The 21,394-nt window shown below is 48.9% G+C and overlaps 1 protein-coding gene across 2 annotated transcripts in view; it reads right to left on the bottom strand.

Annotated features, from left to right (window-relative positions):
* Nucleotides 1-21,394, bottom strand: part of LOC135920476 (maternal embryonic leucine zipper kinase-like) — a 154,412-nt gene that overhangs the window by 43,029 nt on the left and 89,989 nt on the right. For both annotated transcript variants that reach the window (XM_065454736.1, XM_065454733.2), the window contains 2 exons: nucleotides 5,694-5,955; nucleotides 569-675 (listed from right to left, as the gene is read on the bottom strand). In XM_065454736.1, coding sequence (XP_065310808.1) covers nucleotides 569-675; nucleotides 5,694-5,955 — 369 coding nt within the window. The remainder of the gene's footprint in view (nucleotides 1-568; nucleotides 676-5,693; nucleotides 5,956-21,394) is intronic.

Here is a 21,394-nt window from a genome sequence, read left to right as displayed (position 1 = left end):
CACTGGCTGCTGAAAGCTACGTTGAGCATCTTGTCCGGCACTTACGAAGGCAAAGTAGCGGGAGAAAATATTATGACGACGGCGAAGTAAAGCCTCCGCAAACTACCAACCACATTGTTAGTATTTTGAATTTGTTATCAAATTACTTGACAATGCTTATATTTTTTCCTTCCTTAATTGGCATGCTGCAAGGCACCGCCGTAAACAGGAAACCATGCGCGTACAACGTAGGACGTACAGTGCGATCGGAAAACATTTTTTTCGTATCGAAACGGCATAACGTTCGTCTGAAAATCGAGCCGCGGAGTGTTAGGCGTCATCAAGATTTTTCCAATCCGTTCCGGGACTATTGGCTATATTATACTACATATAGGAGGCGGCCAAACCTCAAGGTAAGCCCAAGGCCGAAAGTACAAGTGTCAAAAGCGTCACGTTGCGACGGGCAGCAAGGAAGCGACGAAGTCTTCACTCGGTCTTGCGCCAAAACTAAAGACCGCGTTTGTAGTGCATTGCGCAATCGCCGAAGTGCGTCTTCAGAGAGCCGAAAAACACATAAATGTGCGCGTACCTGTTCTGCTTGCAGATGATGCCTTTGCAGAGCAGAGCTGTGCGCAGGGAATCCAGCACCTGTTCTGGGGTCAGCACCGCCGGCATGGTAGAGACGTTTTGCATCACCTAGAGAGAGAGAGAGAGAAAAAAGAAAGGTCCAGGCAGTACAAGTGTTGGGGGATATCGATTAATAAAATGGTGGTTGAAGCGGCAAGCTTGTGCCATGCGCAACTAAATGATGGAACATTAAAATAACAAAGGAGTACCGAAGAAAACCGTATAGCCGCGTGGTATAGTAGTTCCCCGACAGGCTTTTGCTGTGCCAAAGCATTGCAGGAGCTCAGCATCACAGCATTGTTACAATTCAGTCAACCCGACAGTCAAGAAAAAAATGTACGAAAGCCGGTTTACATATACGGGCCGGTGACCGAGTGGTCTACCTAGTCGACGAGGCAATCATTTGAAAGAAGTCGTCTAGCTACGAACTCTGCCGAATGCGGGCCCATAAAGTTGCTCTGAAGCTACTGACGGTAAGAGAGGTTTCACAGAAATGCTGCAGCGGCGGGCACTCTGAAGGTTTTACAAAAAGCTGCACGACGCTTAAGCTTCGCCTTTAAAAAATTATGCGGTTTTACGTGTCAAAACTCCGACCTGATTATGAGGCACGCCGTAGTGGGGGAATCCGGTATAATTTGGGGCACCTGGGGTTCTTTAACATGGACCTAAATCTAAGTATACGGGTGTTTTCGCACTTCGCCCCCAACGAAATGCGGCGGCCGCGGTCGGGATTTGATCCCGCGATCTCGTGCTTAGCAGCCCAACACCATAGTCACTAAGCAACCACGGCGGGTAAGCTCAGCCTTTAAAAGTTAAGAAATAACCCCTGTGCCGATTTTAATGAAATCTGTTGGCAGCGGAATTTCTATTTACGTGTTGCATTTTGTTAAACAAATTTTCGAAAATTCGGAAGTTCGAAAAAAATACAAGCACCAAGTTTACAAATTAACAGGTACGTCTGCATCAAAAACAGATATCGCGGTTCTGTAAACGGCATCCATTAGATCATTCAAAGCGGACAAATTCGATATGTCAATTTATATCTTACGTGAATTCGTTACGTTTTACCCAAGGGTTCTGCAAAAGCTGCATTTTCTTATTACGAAATTTCTTTATTCATGTGTGACATACCAATTTTGTCCGCTTTAGATGTACTATTAGATGCAGTTCACAGAATTGTGATAACAATTTTCATTGCCGAGTTACAGAGTTGTAAACATTATAGCTTCGTTTTCTGAAAATTTGCGATTTTTGATATTTATTAAAAGATTGACGACGTAAATGAAAAATTCGCGACCAACAGTTACTAGATTTTAAGTTTTTCCTTTAAATACAATAGACCTCGTCAAATTTCGTCCAGTGTCTGCCGAGGAAAACGAACTCTGCCTTTACATTAGATAGGAGCACCCGAGCCAAAGCTTCCTCTTAAAGCTAACCCGTTAATAGTCGATACGTTTATTCAGTCCCTTTAGTTTTCTTTCATTAAACTCTCGACGCGCGCATCCCTGCTTAACTCAGCGAACGCAGCAGGTGACGCACAGGCGAACACATACTCCGTCGTTCACTAAAAAAGAATTCTGGGCCGTTGTACCTTCACCAGCAGAGAGAACTATTCATTACCTGCTTAACTCGCACGCGCCACTACTGCACCACATATGATTAACATAACCCGCCTCGGCGCCAGGCCATACTCAGTTACGCCAATTCCGCCCTTATGCCACTTGGCGAATACGTAAACAGGGCAGATATATATGTTTTCAACCTTGTCCTAATGGGCGTTCACCAGAGCGCCCAGCGAAATACTGATATCCGTACCGCTTGAGATGCTACTCGCTTCGATCTTTCCTGGACACCAAATTTGTTAGGCGCACGCGAGAAAGTCGTATTTCTGGCTGTTAAACGCTGCCCGAGTGACATATTCCACCTCGGTTCTCACTTTGTTACAAATGGAAAGATCAGACGTCTCGGGCACACGTTCGCAGGGACACGCGCCGGGAAAGCTTGCTTCGCCGCAGCGCGACGAAGCTCGACGGGGATGCCGGCTCGGGAAGAAACAGCGTTTCGCCGCCGTGGCCTGCCCCGGACACGGAGATTGGAGGGGAGGCTCGCGCGGAACACAAAGGCCTTCGGCAGGGGGACACGGGGGGAGAGGGGGTGGCACCGTCCATTGTCACACACACACACACACCGCACGAAGGCGTCACTTAGTTTTCATTACACGGCGCAAAAGCGGCGCAAGGAGGCGGAGATGGCCCCGACGATGAGAGAATTCCGGCGGCTCGCAGTCGCGCTCTTTTACAAAAAGGCGGGCGCTCCCTGACGCAATTAGGGAACAATTACACCGGCACATGCGCAATGCGACCCGCGCCGGGCGCTCAATCGGCGCACAGCATAATCGGGTTAGCGTTTAACTAGCTGCCTCGCCGCGAGACGAGCTCTTTATTTACCCCGGGGAAGGGATAGTGCGGCGCGCACTGTTTTGTTCGCGCATTTTGTCGAACAACCCACCACCCACTTTTCCCTCCACTCGAGTAAAGAAGGAAGAAAGCGCTGCCACAGGGATTCGCGGGGGGGGGGGGAGGGGGGGCAGTGAAAAAAAAAAATCGTCGTCGTCTTTGAAACGCTAATCGGATTTGGGACGCCGACGCGGGAGCGCGCACACGCGCGAGAGAAGAGCTTCCAGCGCGAACAATGGCTCTTGGTGTGGTGGACGAACCGCGCTTGTGGACAGGCGAGAGGTTGGGCCTTGCTCCGCCGGAATTGTCATTTCATTATTATTATGGTTATCTTGTCGTTCTTCCTTTCTTTTACAGTCGATGATGACCCTGGAAGACCACCGAAGTCCGTACGACATCCCGAGTTGCCGCGTAGACGCACGCGCCGGTCGTTCGCCGGTGAACACCAACTCGCCGGCTGCTTCGCAGAAATACGCAGAATGCCTGCAATGCACTTGTCGGCACGCAAAGGAATTCGCTCCGCACCAACACGTCAGACAAACCGGCGTACAACACATGGCGCATTGAGCTTTGAACTGGCAACTCGGATCGCTTTGCGTGCAGATTGTGTCAGGCGGCAGGAGATTTTAAAAAAAGGGGGGGGGGGGGGAGGAAAAACAATATTCCGGTCACAATATCTTCAATGAACATATGAAATCAGCAAGTTTTATTAGCTCACTTCCGAGAGTGCACGCAATAGTCAATAAGGCTCGCGGATTTCTATGAAACTTGGTTCCGACGGTCATTGAAAGTGCGCGTGTGAAACCAGCACATAAGTAGCTTCCCGCTGAAGCACTTTCTATTATCAAGCCCATTCGCAATTATTAGGTCTATTCGCAAGTTTTCCGACAAAGCGGACTGACCTCACTGTTCTTTAGACATTTATGTAGGGCTCAGCGCTGGGGCTGGCCCATAACAATGGAGAACACAGTTGCTCGAATAAAGGCTTTCTTCATTGTATACATCTTCATTGTCATCTTGAGCAGCTCCGCGTATTTATTTTTTATTAAAAGCTTACGTCAGCAGTAATTAACCACCTTTTAACATAGTTCTTTACAAACGACATCTTCAACGGAGAGGTTGTAGAGCCCCCCTATTGATAAATATCCAAATAATTTCGTTCTGTGATGATAGCGGCAGTGGTTTTAATTTTTCCATGCAAAAAGAAAAAGTGCTAGAGAATCTCAAGCGTACCAGGTGACGGGACTCACGCGCAGCGATATTAGTGCGCTCAAACATGCTAAAAACAAATGATCAATGCTATAAGCAGACCGAAGGCACGAACAGGCCTTGAGCCACGGAGATGGATCGAGTACAATGGTTTTGGCTTCCGCTTTTGCCGAGATATCGCGCCTGTTGAGACAATGAAGCAAATGGAGTCAAAGGATGTGCGATAAATTACACGCGATAATTCTGGAATCTCCGTAAGCGTTTTCGCTGTAAACAGACAGCGTAAAGGGCGAGAAAGTTTTGGCGGCGAATGGCGATGTACCGGAAACGACGGACGTCGCCATCGCGCGTAAATTTTGCATTGCGGCCTAGTCCTGCCTTCGGTCCACGTGCAGCGTCGATAATTCATAGTTGGTAGCATGTCTGAGGGCCCTAAAGTGGAGGAAAAAACTGTATTCGAAAAAAGAAGAACACAGTCATGCGTCTTCCTGCTTCAGCCATCGGATTGGGCGCAGGGGCGCGGGTGCTAAGTACTGGACTCCTGCGGCCTGGGCGGTCTGCCGGGCCCGCCACACCAGTCTGACCTGGTCATGAGAGTCCGAGCTGAACGGCACGGCATGTGTGGAGTTGGTAATGAGAGGCGTGTTCGGTGTGTGGACGTATTCCCAAGTGGTGCGGTATAATTAGGCACATTTTCAGCAATCTTAACAATTGTAACAGTAAAGTGTAAGGTGTATGTCGTGGAAAAGACTGAGGTTGGGAAACGAGTTTGTTGTATTGCAGTAGTATGAATTCCGCCTTGGTTGTAACGTCGCCTTCTTCATGTGGTGCCAAGGAGGCATGCGCTCGGGCTACAGCGTGGGCACGCTGGTTTCCGCGAGGGGACTCGTGTCTAAGGATCACACTATGCGGACGTCTGGAAGGGGCATGTCGGGAGGGTGGACATGGGGGACACGGTAAGCTGTGGCAGATATATGCCCGTGAGCGTAGGTTTTGCAGTCGGCCTGAGAGCCTGTTGTGAGTGTGACTAAGGTCGCTGCGCGCAAGTGCCTAGTCCCGTGGTACTTATTCAAATCTCGCGCGCTTGATGTGCAGCCCGGAAAGTACAGCATGATACAGCAGGTATCACGACGGAAAGAAATCATCTGAATATTTGTCAATACGGCTCTAAAACTTCACTGAAATTATGGTTAATTAATTAGCCAAGCGCATAGTTAAAATATACTCCGAGTTGCTCAAGCGAACAATACAAGTTTACTGCATTCTCGTAACGCGCACGTGGATTTTTAAGACTTGAAACGAGTTAGCTGAAGCACCCTAAAGGCGTCAGCTTATTCCCCCTTGACCACCCTCATCCTTCTAAATGCATCTTGAAATATGCGAAAAGCCTCAAAGTACCCATCAGCGAAGAATCCCTCTCACCTTGACCTTCCTGGGTGCATCCTGCACGACGGCGGCTGCGCCCAGCCTCCGGCGAGGCGTCAGCATCAGGCGCATCCTGTCCAGGCCTTTCTCGATGGAGCCGAACACGCGCTTGGCCGAGCTGCTACGGCACGAGAAGGAGGGCCCCTCGGCTAGCTTGTACACTTCCGGCGTTCGGACCATCGATCCCGCCGCCAACCGGCTGCCGTCGGGAGTTCGCAGAGGGCTTTGCCGGAATTCCGCGTCAGCCGAGGGAGGACGACTGAAAACGGTAACACGTGATGGCTACTGAGGACCGCTCACCGTCTGCAGACCATGCCATAACCTTAGATTGTCACACAGCCGAGACAACGCGCACGGTAGAAGCCATGCTGGCGGCAACATCTCGAGAGGGTGTGTGCAACCGGACTGTGTCGGAAGCTTAGAAGCAGAAGCGCGCGCACGCATGCACGCCGCCCACAAACGCACGCGCACACATACAATTTTTGTGAATGAGGCTTAATGTATTAGATGTGCACCTGTGTGGCACTATTCTTCTCTTTGAAAAAGAACTGCTATAAAAAACATTTTCATGGTGATTATGTCACCGCAGACATGTTTACGTTAGCTAGCAAGGGCTGAAGTTATTGTAATTAAAAATAGTGCTGATACCTTTGGTTGAAAACAGCGTAAAATAAATGTAGTTTCAACGATGTTGCTTTCATTATTTCCTTTAGGCATTTCTCATTATATTTACGTTAGTACGACGAAACTATAAAATAAAAAGCAATAAATAAATAAATAAATAAATAAAACGAAAGGACTGCGCTAAGAAATTAAAGTTCATGCGCAAACTTTGCGCCAGCAGATAAGTTGAACAGAGTCACTCGTGGCAGTACAGTAAAATTCGGCACACTTTGTTCAGAAACTTCCCAAGATGTCCACACTACCGCGCCTACATTATCAAGTAGTGTGGCAAGCACACATTCTTCTCTTCGAGGGCACGGATAGGCATAGTGTGCACGCATTGGCCAAGAGAACTATATACAACGCTCCGTCGCGTCGCTTGACGCACGGGAACACAGCGCCCTACATAACGTACGTATTTCGTTGAGACCTCTAAACCTCAGAGACGCCGGAACTGCCCTATATGAGCCACTGCGGCTGGTGATGACGAAGAAAACTAGCCAAATAGCTTCAACAATGGGCACGCAAAATTTAAACCTCGACAAACAAAAAATGGTTGGTGCCTCTTTCAGAGGTATAGGTCATAACACGTAAATTAAACGTGTATTTTAAGGAGCAGTCGCAACTTCGTTGCACATTCACAAATACAAGCTCATAAATGCGCGTACTCCTTTATTCATAACACTTTCGCTCGAAGGGCGAAGCAGTGACGGCAACATGGAAAATGTGGGCGCATTGCGACGCGACAGTGAGTCCTTTTAAGGCGAAAACTGCATCGTTGCGGTATGGAGCGTCTTTTGAGAGCGAAGATGCAATGCGCGCAAAAAGCACGCGCCAAAAGCCCGCGCCAACACGAATGCACCCGCACGGAGCAAATGCAAACGCACCGCGGGCTAGCCGTGCATCTCCATGCCTGATCGCGCTCATCGTACGGGACAAAGTGCTGCTGAAGTTTACACTCGCGGACAACTTTCTGTGGCAATGAAGGGAAAGCTACGCGGGCGGAGCTTCTGCAAATGTGTTACCGCGTCAAGTAGTCCGGCAGCGTTTGACAGAGCTTTTGGCTGCTCGCAACAGACGCTGGATCGACGCAGCTTCCACGTGCGACGGTTTCGCGTTGGCCCAGACGCGGAAGGGAAAAGCCGCAAAATAAGTAAACCCTTACATTCAGTGGTGTGTCTTGTCCTATTTGACCACTGCTAATAAGGTGTTTATGTTTTCTCTTCCCAAGCTTAAACTAACGTAGATGAAAACGCGGGACTCTTTTCAGAAGTGCTCTCTCTTGTGCGCGCTTTGCCTCCGTAGCCTACCCTTCATTGCCAGAGAAAGTTGTCCGCGAGTATAGTGATGAGGGTCTTGTGAAATGCGACTGTCTACCATAAATCTTGGATCGCGACAGTGGAAAACAAAACGTTCGCACGATGCGCGTGTATCCAGACCAGAAAACACGCACCGGCCACCGTCCCGACCGCTGAGGTGTTCCGCAGAGCGTCCGCGGACGGTAACACCATCTGGTGGCGTTCTCCGACAATCCCTTACTCAGCTCTCACCGTCCCACATAACTAAACCTCACAAAATATATATATACATATAGTGTATATGATTTGCTCGTATATACCATGACTCTACACGATGACGACGATGATTTATTGACATGCCCTTTGAAACGGAGCAATAACGAATAGTCACCTATAGACTTCTTTGAGTTACTCAGGTATGCTATACATGCTTCTCATTCTAATATTTTTGTATATTTCTCTTTACCTTTTTTTTTCTCTTCCTCAAAGCTTGTACCGCTACCTATACCTGTAACGGATTCTGTCGTGTCCATTATCCGGACGCATGCATGTGTCCGGATGAATGCATGACAAATCAAACCCGAATTAACTGTTTTCCAGTGGTCTTTCGATACTTTAGAAGAGTGAACTGCTGGGCTAGTTGGTTATCCGACATAATAAACGAGTTTTGCGCCAAGAGCACACACACAAGAAAGGAGACAACACGGCCGCTTACTTCAACGGTTTAATGAGCGTAAAAACATCCTACAGGGTTTCGCACTGCCTGAAAAAAGTGGCTAACCGGTACAACATACCGGTAGTGTTTTCCGCTCCCAAAAAGCTAGCCCAGCTTAGCCGACGCGTAACTTGCGAAGACCAAAAGGTTGGCTGTCAGAAAAGGCATGCCCAGCGTTTCATAAAGTATGCCGCAAACGTCGTTTATGAAATTCCCCTGCCCTGCGGGAAAACTTATATTGCACAGACGGGGCGTTGCGAGAATGACCGACTTAGGGAACATGCAAAATATTTGTCTTTTTATACACTTCACATAAAGAATGAACAGAGAACATTCTTGCTTCAGTCCTTGGTGAATTCCCACCACTTCATTACATTTTCGGCATTCCTATACAATTTGTACTCGGTTGTCCCCATATATATCTCTCAGCAGCTCCACGAAAACGTCACCTATGCCTTCATGCTTAATAATATCCCATAACAATTCCCGGTATACGCTGTCGTACGCTCCCTTAATATGTAGAAATGCTATCCATAAAGGTCTATTCTGAGCTGCTGAAATATGTATGCACTGAGTTACTACAAACATATTCTCTAAGCCTCTGCCTGGTCTGAACCCATTCTGTAGTTCCCCCAGTACATCATTTTTTCTCCACCCCACTTCGACATTTTTTTTTATTTTATGGCTTGCATTGCTTCTCTATATATCACCGACGTTACTGGAACTGGCCTGTACAAGCTCGCCTTGTCCTTATCATCTTTGCCTTTGTAGATGAAGTTCATCTTGGTTTCAAGTCAAGCAACCAAAATTTTCTTGGTTTTAATCACTTGCTCATGGTATTAGTCAGCAGTGTCTTGCTCTTTGGACCGAGGTTTTTGAGTAGCCGTACTGGAATTTCATCGGGTGCTGCGGCCGTGTTATTGGGGACACTTCTGCTTTTTTTTTTCAGTAAACGTTTTCTATGCTAAATTTTGATGTGAGGCTTCGCTGTTGTTGCTAAATCTGCGAGTCTGGAGTACGTTTTCTTTTTTGCCGAAGTTATCCCTAATAACGTCTCTGATGTACCGCAGCGCATCGTCTCCTTCGAAGACGTTACCGTCTTCCTCACTTATAGCCGTTTGCGAATTTTTAGTTGGAGCTCCGAGTGCTCTTACATGTTCCAGAATCTTTTTGGCGAGCCTTCGTTTCTTTTACGAATGTTATGTATCCAACGTTCACTTGTGCGTTTAATTTTCTCTTGCACGAGCTCACTAGCCACCCTATTCTTATCTCGGTATTTGTCCCATCTAAGGTAAACCTCTTGTGTAATCCCAACTTTTTGGATTCTCGATGATTCCTAGACGCCTGCTTACGCTTTTCTATAGCATGCTTTATTTCCTCGTTCCCCCACTTACGTGGTTTCCTCTTTCTAATCCAACGATTATTTTTGTCGTGCCTGTCTTATCCCGTTGCATTACCTCTTCACAAAACGGCAAAGCAACGCCATCTTGAGGGGACGCCAGGAAATTAGCGTGATTATTATTGCGTGACGCGCGTACATGGAAAAAAATTTCGGTGCAGCCCGGCATGACACTTTCATTTAAAGATACGAAGGCGAATATGAAAGCAAAAGCCAGACACACATCGAAAGTCGTAGATGTTCGCTCGGTATCTATAATTTCAGGTCAGAGGAAGATGGAGGTTTGAAGTGACCAACAATGGTTGTACAAGTAATGTCGCTGTAGAAGTTTCGGAAGGAGGACTTGTCTGAGCTGTAGCCAACGTTTCGACAAGGGGATTTCTCTGAAGACAAGTCCCCTTGCCGAAACGTTGGCTACAGCGAAGTTCCTTGTTCAACCCCTGTTGATTATAACATATCAGTGACACCGACCGGGGTGCAGAGGGCGAAGCGCACGAACAATCAAGAACAGCGCGCTTTGACTGAAACGGTAGCAAAATGCACGGGACATGAGCAGCAGTGAGTTATTAGCCCCAGGCAAGAAAATTTTCGCGCCATTTCAGTCATAAGCACGCTACGTTTCTTCGACGTGTCTAAATATTGAGGCGAACACTCGCAAGGCATACCCTGAAAAAAAAAAAAAGAAGGAAAATAGTGCCGACATCATGCACTGCCGGAAAAGTTCCGCTGGTGAAAACTATTTGCGGCGCCACCTATTATTAATGGCAGATCAGTTCTGCCGCAAGGTGGAGGAAACCCGTATATTGGTTTCCTTCGTAGCTTCGTGCCACAGTAGGGTTGATGGTAGTTTCCCTTTCATTAATGCACCACGCCTGACAACGCCCGCACTTGAGAATCGCAGACGTGTATATAACAAGCCAGCGGGCCCGCGCTCGGACCCGTTTCTTTCTATACCGGGGAGGCACCGAGCGGGCTTTCCTGCGGCCGCGACTTCTCCGCGCCCGATCGGCGCGGCCCTGTTGTTTCAAGGCGCGGCGGCAGCGAGAGCGAGAGAAGTGGCCACAACAATGGCGACCCGTGGGTGCACGGCCACCAGCGCAGTGCCGATCAGTTCTTTCCAGGGAGCCGGCGGACCGTGAAATGAGATCGCGAGCCACCTCTTGACCCCCGCCGGGGCGACAGGAGTAAGTGATCCTGGGCACGCGGGAGGGCGAGTGGGGGGGGAGGCTTCTTTCCGCGTAGTCGTCGCCGTCGCCACCGCCGACACCACCGAGGTAGCTTGTCTTCGAGGGCGATATGAAAGCCGGCGCATATTGCGGCCCTGATGCAAGCCGCCGCGCAAGGCACGGCGACTCCTCTCTATCTGGCCGCGCCCAAAGAAACGAGGTGCTTACGCGGTCTTCCCAGTCGCTGGCAAATGGAGATAGATCACCGCGAGGATAGGCCGGATTAATTGCCAACAGGCGTACGCGTGCCGTATGCGCTCGCACCTGCGAACTGGGCGCATGCATCAGGACTTCGCTTGTGCCACCGACCGCCGGACGAATCAAAGTTCAGAAAACCAACCAGTGGACGCCGCGGAGTTACCCGAAAAGCCATGTGTACAATGTATAATGTCGACTCGCGAGACTCGCTTTCCTCCAGAACTTGATTCTGCTCGAGTTGAGGCACACAGTTACGCTAAACCCCACACGCCCAACCCCGTTATCCAGCGGACTTCGGTACACGACCGTACGTGCGTCCACAGGTTACTACGCGGAGATATGGGTACGCAAAATCGCCATGAGAAATGACTAGCGTTAGTTCTCGGGGCTTCACATAAGCCACATTCATTAGAGGCGTAGGACCAAACAAACGAGCTACATAAACCACTTGCAAAAAATGTCTGCACGATACTTCGCGTAAAGTGTGCTAACCCCAACACGATCATCAGCTCAACCGTGGCCTACTGAATTTTCACCAGAGCTTGAGAACGCCTACAACTACGAGGGCGAATCAGAAAGTTTTTGCCCCTATATTTTATTAGCCAAAATAAAGTACATACAGGTAATTACAAATATACGTACTATTCTACGTACCCTAAAGAATTTTTGCACATAGTCCCCACCCCGGTTCAGACTGGGTTACGATTTAGTGCTGCGATGGAACATTTGTTTCATCGCAGCACTAAACTAAGATGGCTTTGTGGTAGAATTCACCTCCCTGAACGCTCATGGTCGTGCAGGTCTTCAGGGCCTTTTGCAAACTCGCCACAACACCACTTTCTCAAAGCGATCGAGACACCTTTCGCCATACGTGGGCTGCATTTCTCTTTGGATTTCGATAGGCGTTCGTCCCTTGCTACATAGAAAACTAATCACACTTCGTAGCCCGTACGCCGTGGACGTGTGGAGCATAACCGCCATCTTCAACAACTGACAACAGCGCCGTACCGCGGAGCTACCGGCAGACAAGGCCGGGCCGGTCCAAGAAAGGTCCACCGCTGGGAACGGATATGTTGACTGCGCATTTACAGCCTTAATTTGGCTAAAGAAATAGGGGCAAATACTTTCTGATTCAACACACACACACGCGCGCGCACACACACACACACACACACACACACACACACACACACACACACACACACACACCTATCTATCTATCTATCTATCTATCTATCTATCTATCTATCTATCTATCTATCTATCTATCTATCTATCTATCTATCTATCTATCTATCTGTCTGTCTGTCTGTCTGTCTGTCTGTGTCTGTCTGTCTGTCTGTCTGTCTGTCTGTGTGTCTGTCTGTCTGTCTGTCTATCATATAAGTAAACAAAAAGGTCCCGCGCGCGACATGCAGAACCCAATTACAATAAACACCAATTTCACACAATTCACATTGTGTTGTGGCCGGAAGTCCACAGACGTGGTCGTACTGTTAATATTACAAAAATAGCCTCTGCTTTTAAAATTCCCCTTTTATCACCTGCCAAACAAACAGTGCAACGACAGCGACGCTTATAACGCCTGAGTGGTATGAGGGAAAAGCTGTCCCAAGTTGCTTGTTTCACGCGGTGTGCGTTTGCCAATCCATCCCCGATTTACTGACGATAACAGTAAAGGCTCATTCACACTAGGCCAACACGACACCGATTTCGGTCTGCCGACTGTTGGCGACAGCGTTTTGTCCTTCGTGTCGGCGCCTGTCACACTGTACCAACGCCGAGCTCGTCGCCGACCGTCGGCAGATTGTCGGCGTCGGTACAGTGCGACAGAGGCGCCGACACGGACAAAACGCTGTCGCCAACAGTCGGCAGACCGAAATCGGTGTCGTGTTGGCCTAGTGTGAATGAGCCTTCAGAGCACGCACAAAGCACGTAAACGCGAATACATTCGGTTTTCGCTGAAATCAAAGCTTTCGGTACTCTTCGCCACTCCAAACATTGTCCACGGTTGCTTTTGCCAAGGCAGCTCAATAGTCCAGCCACGATGGTTCATGCCGGAAAGCGTGTGTAGGCAGTATACTGCATTCCGTTCAGTGTTTTACATGCCAAGCACACAATGCAACAAAAGAGGTTATCCGAACTGACGCTGCGTTTTTCTTTTTCTTTTTTTTTTTCAGTGTCGCACAAAAGTGGGGTAAAGTTGGAATAAGTAAAAGTGACACCTTAACATATCTGACGTTCTCAATCCTTGGTTTTACTTAAGAGCATCGCGACGCTGAATGACACGCATACTACACATTTGGAGACTTACACCAGAACCCACGCATGCACACACAAACACACACAAAAAAACAGACAGAATGCTAAAAACCGCTGTAATTCTTTAGACGCTGCTTCGATGGAAACCAAGCCCCGCGGACCACATCAATATAAACCAGCGGCGTCGTACACTGCCTACACTCGTGCTGCACGAGTCAGGATTTCAAGTTATACTCGGGCGCATAACTACGGCGAACCGGACGTGAGGGGGGCCCCGCCGGTCGATCGTACATGCATCATACACGCGTCCGTCGCGAGAAGAGCGGTTATAGGGCCCGCTCTGAGAGAGTGCGCGCACCACGGAGCGCGACGACGGGGCTGCGCACAGTCGCGCAGGCGACTTCCTCGTGTAGCTTGCGGGACGCGTGTCACAGCGGCCCTCGAGGGCGACAGTCAGGCCGCCGGCGTCCGCGCAACTGTAGGCGCCGCATTTGCATGCCAAAGCGCGCTTTGCCGGCCGGCCATGCAAATGGACGCTCGAGAGGAGCGCTGCAGAGTCAGCGCGCGCGCCTACATGCACGCGGCACGCGTCGGCGCGCGGACGTGCGCTCGATTTGCATCGCGAGGTCGCGGCACAACGAAACCGACCCCCCCCCCCACCCCTCCCACCGCCGTCGCCGCCGCCAACATGCGACATTCTTTTCCACATGCAGTGCGGAGACACGCGTTCGTCCTGAAACACAATATCACGAAAAGAGAGAAAAAGAAGAAGTCCGAATCATGTCGAACTGCGTGCGACGCGCGTGAACCATGTAGGTATAGAATACATTACAGTAACGCTCTTGATCCCTTCGCTCGTTATCGAATATACAGGGCGGAGAGCTATGTCTCGTGCATTTCGATTGCGTCATAAGTGTGGCCTTCAGTGTCGCGCACGGTAATTTTAATTACTTATGCACAGCGTTTCCTTTTTTTTTCTCGCAATATGTATACGCAGACGAAAGATAAGAAGAATTGATATAGCAATGAATGTTGCCGCATGCCAACGGTTGCCAAGTGGAAGCGTGCTTGAAAGAAGTATTTAACCTATTAAACTGCGAAGGCTTAGGAGTAAGGATCGACGGCGAATATCTCAGCAACCTTCTGTTTGCAGATGACATTGTTCTGTTCAGCAAAACTGGAGACGAGTTACAACAAATTATTGAGGACCTTAACAGAGAAACTTAACAGTGGGGTTGAAGATTATATGCAGAAGGCAAATACAATGCTCAATAGCCTGGCAAGGAAACAGGAGTTCAGGGTCGCCAGTCAGCTTCTAGAGTCTGTGAAGGAGTACGTTTACCTAGGTCAATTAGACACAGGGGACCCTGATCATGAGAAGGAAATTTACAGAAGAATAAAAATGGGTTGGAGCGCACTCGGCACACATGTCAGATCCTGGCTGAAAGCTTACCATTATCATTGAAAAGAAAGGTGTACAGTCAATGCATTTTACCAGTGCTAACATACAGGGCAGGAATTCGGAGAGTTAGAAGCTCGAAAACAAGTTAAGGACGTACGCGCAAGGAGAGATGGAACGAAGAATGTTAGGCGTAACGTCAGGAGTCAGGAAGATAGCGGTGTTGATCAGAGAGAAAGCGGGTATAGACGATATCCTAATTGACATTAAGAGAAAGAAAATGGAGCTGGGGAGGTCATGTAATGCGCAGGGTAGATAGCCGCGCTGGACGATTAGGATTACAAAATGGGTGCCAAGAGAAGGGAAGCGCAGTCGAGGACGGCAGAAGACTAGGTGGGGCGATGAAATTAGGAAATTCTCGGGAGCTAGTTGGAATCGATTCGTGCAGGACAGGGGTAATTGGAGATCGCCGGCCTTCGTCCTTGCAGTGGACAGTGGACATAAAATAGGCTGATGACGATGATGAGCACATAGATACACTATAAGGTTCTTTGTGTTCGTGATCTCTAGATCTGGCAAAAATGAACGCGGCGTTTCTAATTAGAGCCCTTGAAAATGTTTTTTTTTCATACTTGACGTCCTTTTCGGAGATGATAAAACCACTTGATTGTCCCCCTTATCCCCCCCCCCCCCTCTTTTAGTCTTTCTTTCCTCAAGACGGTATTAGACTAGATCTCAAGATTTGTTGGCGACGCTTTCAGCGCGAACTGCATAAATGCATAGGCTAAACTGGATGAACTTTATATCGCAGACATGTCAAACGTATACTGAGCGTGCCCATTTCTTCGCAACTTAATTATGAGAGCGCAATGATTTGACTTGAAAACTGAATGTGAAGATTTGTAAATTGTGCTTCGTGAAAAAAAAAATGCATCACAAGAAAAAAGAAAAAGAAACAGTCAACTAGACGAGCAGCCTGGCATTCACATGCGCACTGATGGAGTCCAACACATAACGGTAAGTGTCAGCTGCATGGCAAACGTATGTAGGCTGAGAGGAAATTCAGATGGAATAAGGCAGCGAACTTCGAAACGACGTACCACAGAATGAGCAAACACGAGCGCTGTTGGTGTTCGTTCAGCGCTATAGCGCTTGTTCATTCTGTGTTACGTCGTTGTTTCGAAGTGCGTTGCCTCATTCCATGAAGACTATAACCAAATAGCCCACAATTATGTCTTATGGAAATTCTGCGCTTCTGCGATTCGCACTGTAGCCATGAATACACCAAAAATCGTTGTTTTGCTAACCAGAAGCCTTCCTCCAACATTACTCCCATACAAACCACTATCTGCATGTGACTGTCAGCGCACGTGAATGTATGTGTGAGCATACCGCGCGCTACTGCCAAAGCCATCGCCACGAAAAGCAAATTGACTTCCAAGTGAAAACATACGTATACGGGGATGCCGCAAGCAGAAGGAACGCGCGCATAATACACGCCTGAGCAGATGGATGAGTCATGCTGGGCATGTCGCACTTCACGTACTACAGCTGTTCGCTACAACAGATGCATATGACTCTGCTTTTTTTTTTTTACTTCTTTGGCCGCACTCGCCGAACACTATAACCTCAGCTATATACAAGCCGACACCACGACGATTCAAATATCATATCCGCGCCTTCCTTCCTCTTGTGCCACCCCACCCTCCCTTGCCCATCCAGCAAGAACAAACTCACGTACCTAAAGTTCAGAAACCAGAACGGCAATGCAGGGTGGCGCGTGTGATCGGCTATGTACAACTCCAGCGCGAAACCAAGACTCAACCGCGTAGAAGTGCGCAGACGCTGACGGTCATCGAACGAGAAACTGCATGGGCCACGTACCTCGAAAAAAAAAAGAAGAAAAGAAACGACGCAAGGAAACGGGACGGAAAAGATAAAATAAAATTTAAAAAAAACTGGGTAAAGGGGCTGACGCATAGCCGTATCTTCGCGAACCGCAGACACCGTGACACGGACGATCACCACTCCGCTTTGCCATTTCATTCGGCGGTATATGGCATCTTCGCCGAACCACGGTGTGCACACACACATAAATGCGAGTAGTGCGCGTACGAAGAGGACACGGCAGCCAAGTTGCGAAAGCGGCGTGCAGGCGCCGCCACGCACTGTCGGATGCGGCTCGCTATAAGCATCCACCAAATACCCCCCCCCCCCTTCGGCACCTCATCGCCACATCTATATATTTATTTTCACCCCTTCTCGCATTCTTTCTGTCGTTCTTTACCCTTGCATTTTCTTATGGATTCCGCGTAATAATGTATGGGTCGAAGCCACGTAAACGCGTGTGCTACGAGCCCGACGCGACGGTCTTCGAACGGCAGTCGCAAGCTCGCGCACGCTGCCCGACACGCTTGCGGTCGGTCCGCGCTTCACTAAACATGCCCAAGAGGAACGACCGTGCCTACTAGTGCAGAGAGAAAAAACTAATGGGAAAAAAAAAAGCATACCGCAGAGAGCACGGGCCACGGATATGTTCGGACTTCCCGAGTCTTATATATACCCCGTTCGTTGAAAACTACGCAACCACGCCACGCGCATCTCACGGCAACACGCTTGCCGCGAAAACTCCGTATATGGGCGTTTCTGTTTTGCACTGGATACGCCATAACGCACAAGAAAAAGAAAACGAAAAAGAAAGGGAACTAAAATAGGGTTTGAGAAGACGCATAAGACCGACGCCAAATACCAACACCGGCAAGAACTAGGGGCCATGGTCTCTGCACCAGAAATCGACAACGCACTGCACGGCGCCACAGCCAGTGCATTAGGCGGGTGTCTTCGCGATATCAAGACGGAAACCACCGGCGTTCTTACGTGTGCACGGCTGATGTGCACTATATATGTATCGAACGAAATCTCGTACTAGGGGATCACAAACAAACAAATAAAAACAAGGTTATAGCGCAAGAAAGGAATCCAAAATCAAGCAGCTCAGTGAAAGTGACAAGTGGAAAAATGAAAATGGGTTCTGCAAGAGCACACAAGGGTTATGAGGTATGCCATGGTGAAGGGCTCCAAATTAATTTTCAACGCCTCGGCTTCCAAAGCGAAATGCGGCTGCTCCAGCTGGGTATCGAACCCGTGTCCTCGCACTTAGCAGCAGAATGTCATTAGCCACTGAGTCATCGTGGCTGGTAAGTGACGGCAAGTATACGTGCACGAAAAGTTACGATGCGCGCGCGTCGACATCTGAGAGATCTGGCACAACGCTTACTCATTAGAACGTTTTCAACATGGAGTTACCAACTTCCTGTTAGAGTTACTCCGTCGTTGAAATGCAACTTAGGCGGGCGATAACGGTAAGCGACAAGAGTATGCCAGAGCCTTCGGCTGCTGGTACCACCAAGGTTCGGACAGAACATCTGACTCAAAATTCGAGGGGGGAACAAACCTTATTTGTACACATACACTTTTCCCACGTTAATCCCTTTTTGGCATGATAGTAGTTTCCAAGTTCAGCCCCAAATACTTGTGTTAATGCCAAATGGCTGAAACTTACTTTCCGCCAAGTACGTACTCCTGAGCATAGCGCTCGAAAATGGAGTCATAATGGCAGCGGTGTGAAGCAACTAGCAAAACAACGAAATGGTGGCACTGCCTGGGCACTTGATCTAATTTTGCCTAGCTCCACGATGGCAACGGCGATTTGGAGGGCATGTTAAAGGGACCCTGAAACGATTTTGGCGATTTTCTACAAACGTACTGAGTCGTTAGAGTAGGTCTTTCTGATCATTAATTGACACATCTAAGTGCTCTCCGTAAAGCGTGTAATTTATTATAAGGTTTTAAAAATGCACATCGCTGTCGATCGCAGCGCACTGCTCGGCGGAATTTTAAGCCGCCCCTACCCATATGATGCAAATAACCCATATGACGTCACATGGGCGAGCTATCTGACTGGCTGACCAGGGCGCGTGGTCGACAATTTTTCCAACTTTATGGTGAACAAATGATGCTCGTAATAGTTGGAATGTTAGTTACTTTGTTTTTGTAAAAAGAAAATAACTTAAAGAGAATACACAAGAATAGTTTTTTAGTACACTTGAGCACTTCCGGCACACAGCAAGTGTCGTCTGCTTGTGTTACAACGTGCGCAGTCTTTGACGAGAGCTGCGCCGTCAGTGTCGATCAGTCTTTTCGTGAGCACGATGAATCACCCTTGTTGCGTTGTGGGCTGCAGACGTAGCGACTGGAAAGATGTGAAGTTGCGAAATCGTGTCTCTCTGCAAGGCAGCATACGAGCGAACTGGCTGCTGCGCATCGGACTGCGGCTATCCGATAGGCGCCAGGATTTACGCGTTTGTGGCCGTCACTTTACAGCGGAAGATTACTAACGCAATAGCGTTTCGCAAGTCCGGTATTAGGGCAAACACAAGCGCAAGGGGACAGGGTCTGGCCGCTTGACTGCGCCGGGATGAGCCATGAGATGAGCAGAAAGGTAAATGTGAATGGTCTGCACGGTGCAGCCACCTGGTGGCACAGAGCTCAACCATACACAGTAGGAGCAACGAAGTGCATTCTTCTTTGTTGCTGTTGTGTATTTTTCGCAGGAGTGTAATCATCAACACGTTGTTCTTATAAATGTTTAAAATGTTTTACACTTGGTTAGAGCAATTTTAGCGCTTCGTTTGACTGGTTAAGCGCTGCGCCAACAGTAGTCTGGACAGTGCAGACCGATCAGGCTGCTCACGTACGTCTACTCTGAAGTTCCTTCATCAGCTTGAGTTTATGCCTCCAGTCATTTGCCGAAATGACCAGCTTGCCTGTGGTTACCGGAATACCGGCCACCTTCGGCGCTACGACAGAATGCTCGCAACGCACGCTGCTTCGATGGCTCTCGGTCGACGGCCAAGCGGCCAGCGGAGAGGTCTCGCGCGGGAGGAGGCGTGCTCCAACAACCGGAAGTGGACGATGTGACGTCGCATCGTGACGCAAGACCAGTGAAGGCGGAGCTTAGCGCCGCTCGCTCGGCGAGCGAGTTGAGGAGGAAAGGCATGGCTAGGGAGGAGGGTAACTTCTAATCGCTTGTAACTCCATTAATACGTAACGCTTCACTTAAATTGTGGTGCGAATGTTCTACTTAAGCTGTACCCTATGCGCCTACAAAATTTGTCCGAACCGTTTCAGGGGCCCTTTAAGAACGGCTAGTTGAAGTGCAAGTTTTGCCAGCCAGTTGCCACAGCGGAGGCAACTTTCCTGGAACGCCACCGCAAACCTCTAGCCACGGCGTCACAAAGTCGACTGTGTGTGAAGAACAATACGCGCGTCCTCAACTCTCCGTCGCTGGAGCCAAGATGAGTGCGACGAAGCAGGCTTTGTGCCTGAACACGCCACCGCCAACCTGGTCTGCTGTGAACGAGGGAGTCCCCGAGGGAACGTAGTTCGATACCCTTTCCCACGCGCCGTCCAAGACGCAAGACAATGGGCACCCGGCCGCGCTGCGGGGGTCAGCTCGGGGAATAAAAGGCACCTTTCCTGACACAAGCCCCGAGCTCTGCGAAGTCCGTCTGACCTCGGTTGGGGACCGTGAACCTCGCGCAAGGAAGTGTGTGTGTAAGCCGTCCCGCAGAAAGGCGACTCCTTTACGATGACTGGTCGGCCCTCCCCTTGGGATCGAGGGAGGACCGAGTGTTTATAAACCGCTGTTGTGCGGCGGCTCAGTGCACTTTCTCTCGCAGTCATGCTAGACTGATGAACTGCAACATCCTTATGTAGATGCTGTAAATAAACCCATATTCTTCGTTCTCAATGAGAAGCTGTCCATCCCTTCATCAACGTCCTCAGCGTGGATAAGTTGGACGACGGCATGGTGCAGCTACCTTCTATTCATGCCCGACTCCAATCTTGACAACTGATTACGAGCGATGGGATTGAGCCCCCAATTCTGACAGGCCCCTGAAACGATTTTGTACAAAGTACTGAATCGTTAGGGTAGGTCCTTCTGATCATTTAGTGACATTTAAGCACTCCGCGTAAAGCGCGTAATTTATTATAAGGTTTTAAAAATGTGCATCACTACCAATCACAGCGACGCAACTCGCCCGAATTTTCAGCCGTCCCGTCACCATCAACGTAGCAGGCGCACATGACGTCAGTCGGGCGAGCTATGCGATTGGTTGCCTACGTTGCGTTATCGATAATTTTTCCAACTTTATGGTAAACAAGCGTTCATAACAGTTGTAAACTTCATTGATTTGTTTCTATATAAAAAAAAAATCCATTGACGATTACGATACTCCCTAACCCAAAATTTGAGCGCAGCTCTATACCTGTTTTCATTTCGCGACATATTGAGGTAAAAAATTTGAGAGACATGTAGCAGAGTCGCCAATCGTCGAAAATCTGATCTGCAGGTCAAGCGCGTCGGCCTCTTTACATGACTCGTCGAAGGTTCCATGTAATCACTGGAACCGCGTGGCTTCCAGAAAGTACAAAACTATTCGCGTCGCGTATACAATCATATTACAAAACAATC

Source organism: Dermacentor albipictus, chromosome 1 (assembly GCF_038994185.2).
Source record: "Dermacentor albipictus isolate Rhodes 1998 colony chromosome 1, USDA_Dalb.pri_finalv2, whole genome shotgun sequence".
Classification (NCBI taxonomy): domain Eukaryota; kingdom Metazoa; phylum Arthropoda; class Arachnida; order Ixodida; family Ixodidae; genus Dermacentor; species Dermacentor albipictus.
The sequence above is the reverse complement of the archived record's forward strand: the minus strand, read 5'-3'. Positions and strand labels throughout refer to the sequence as shown.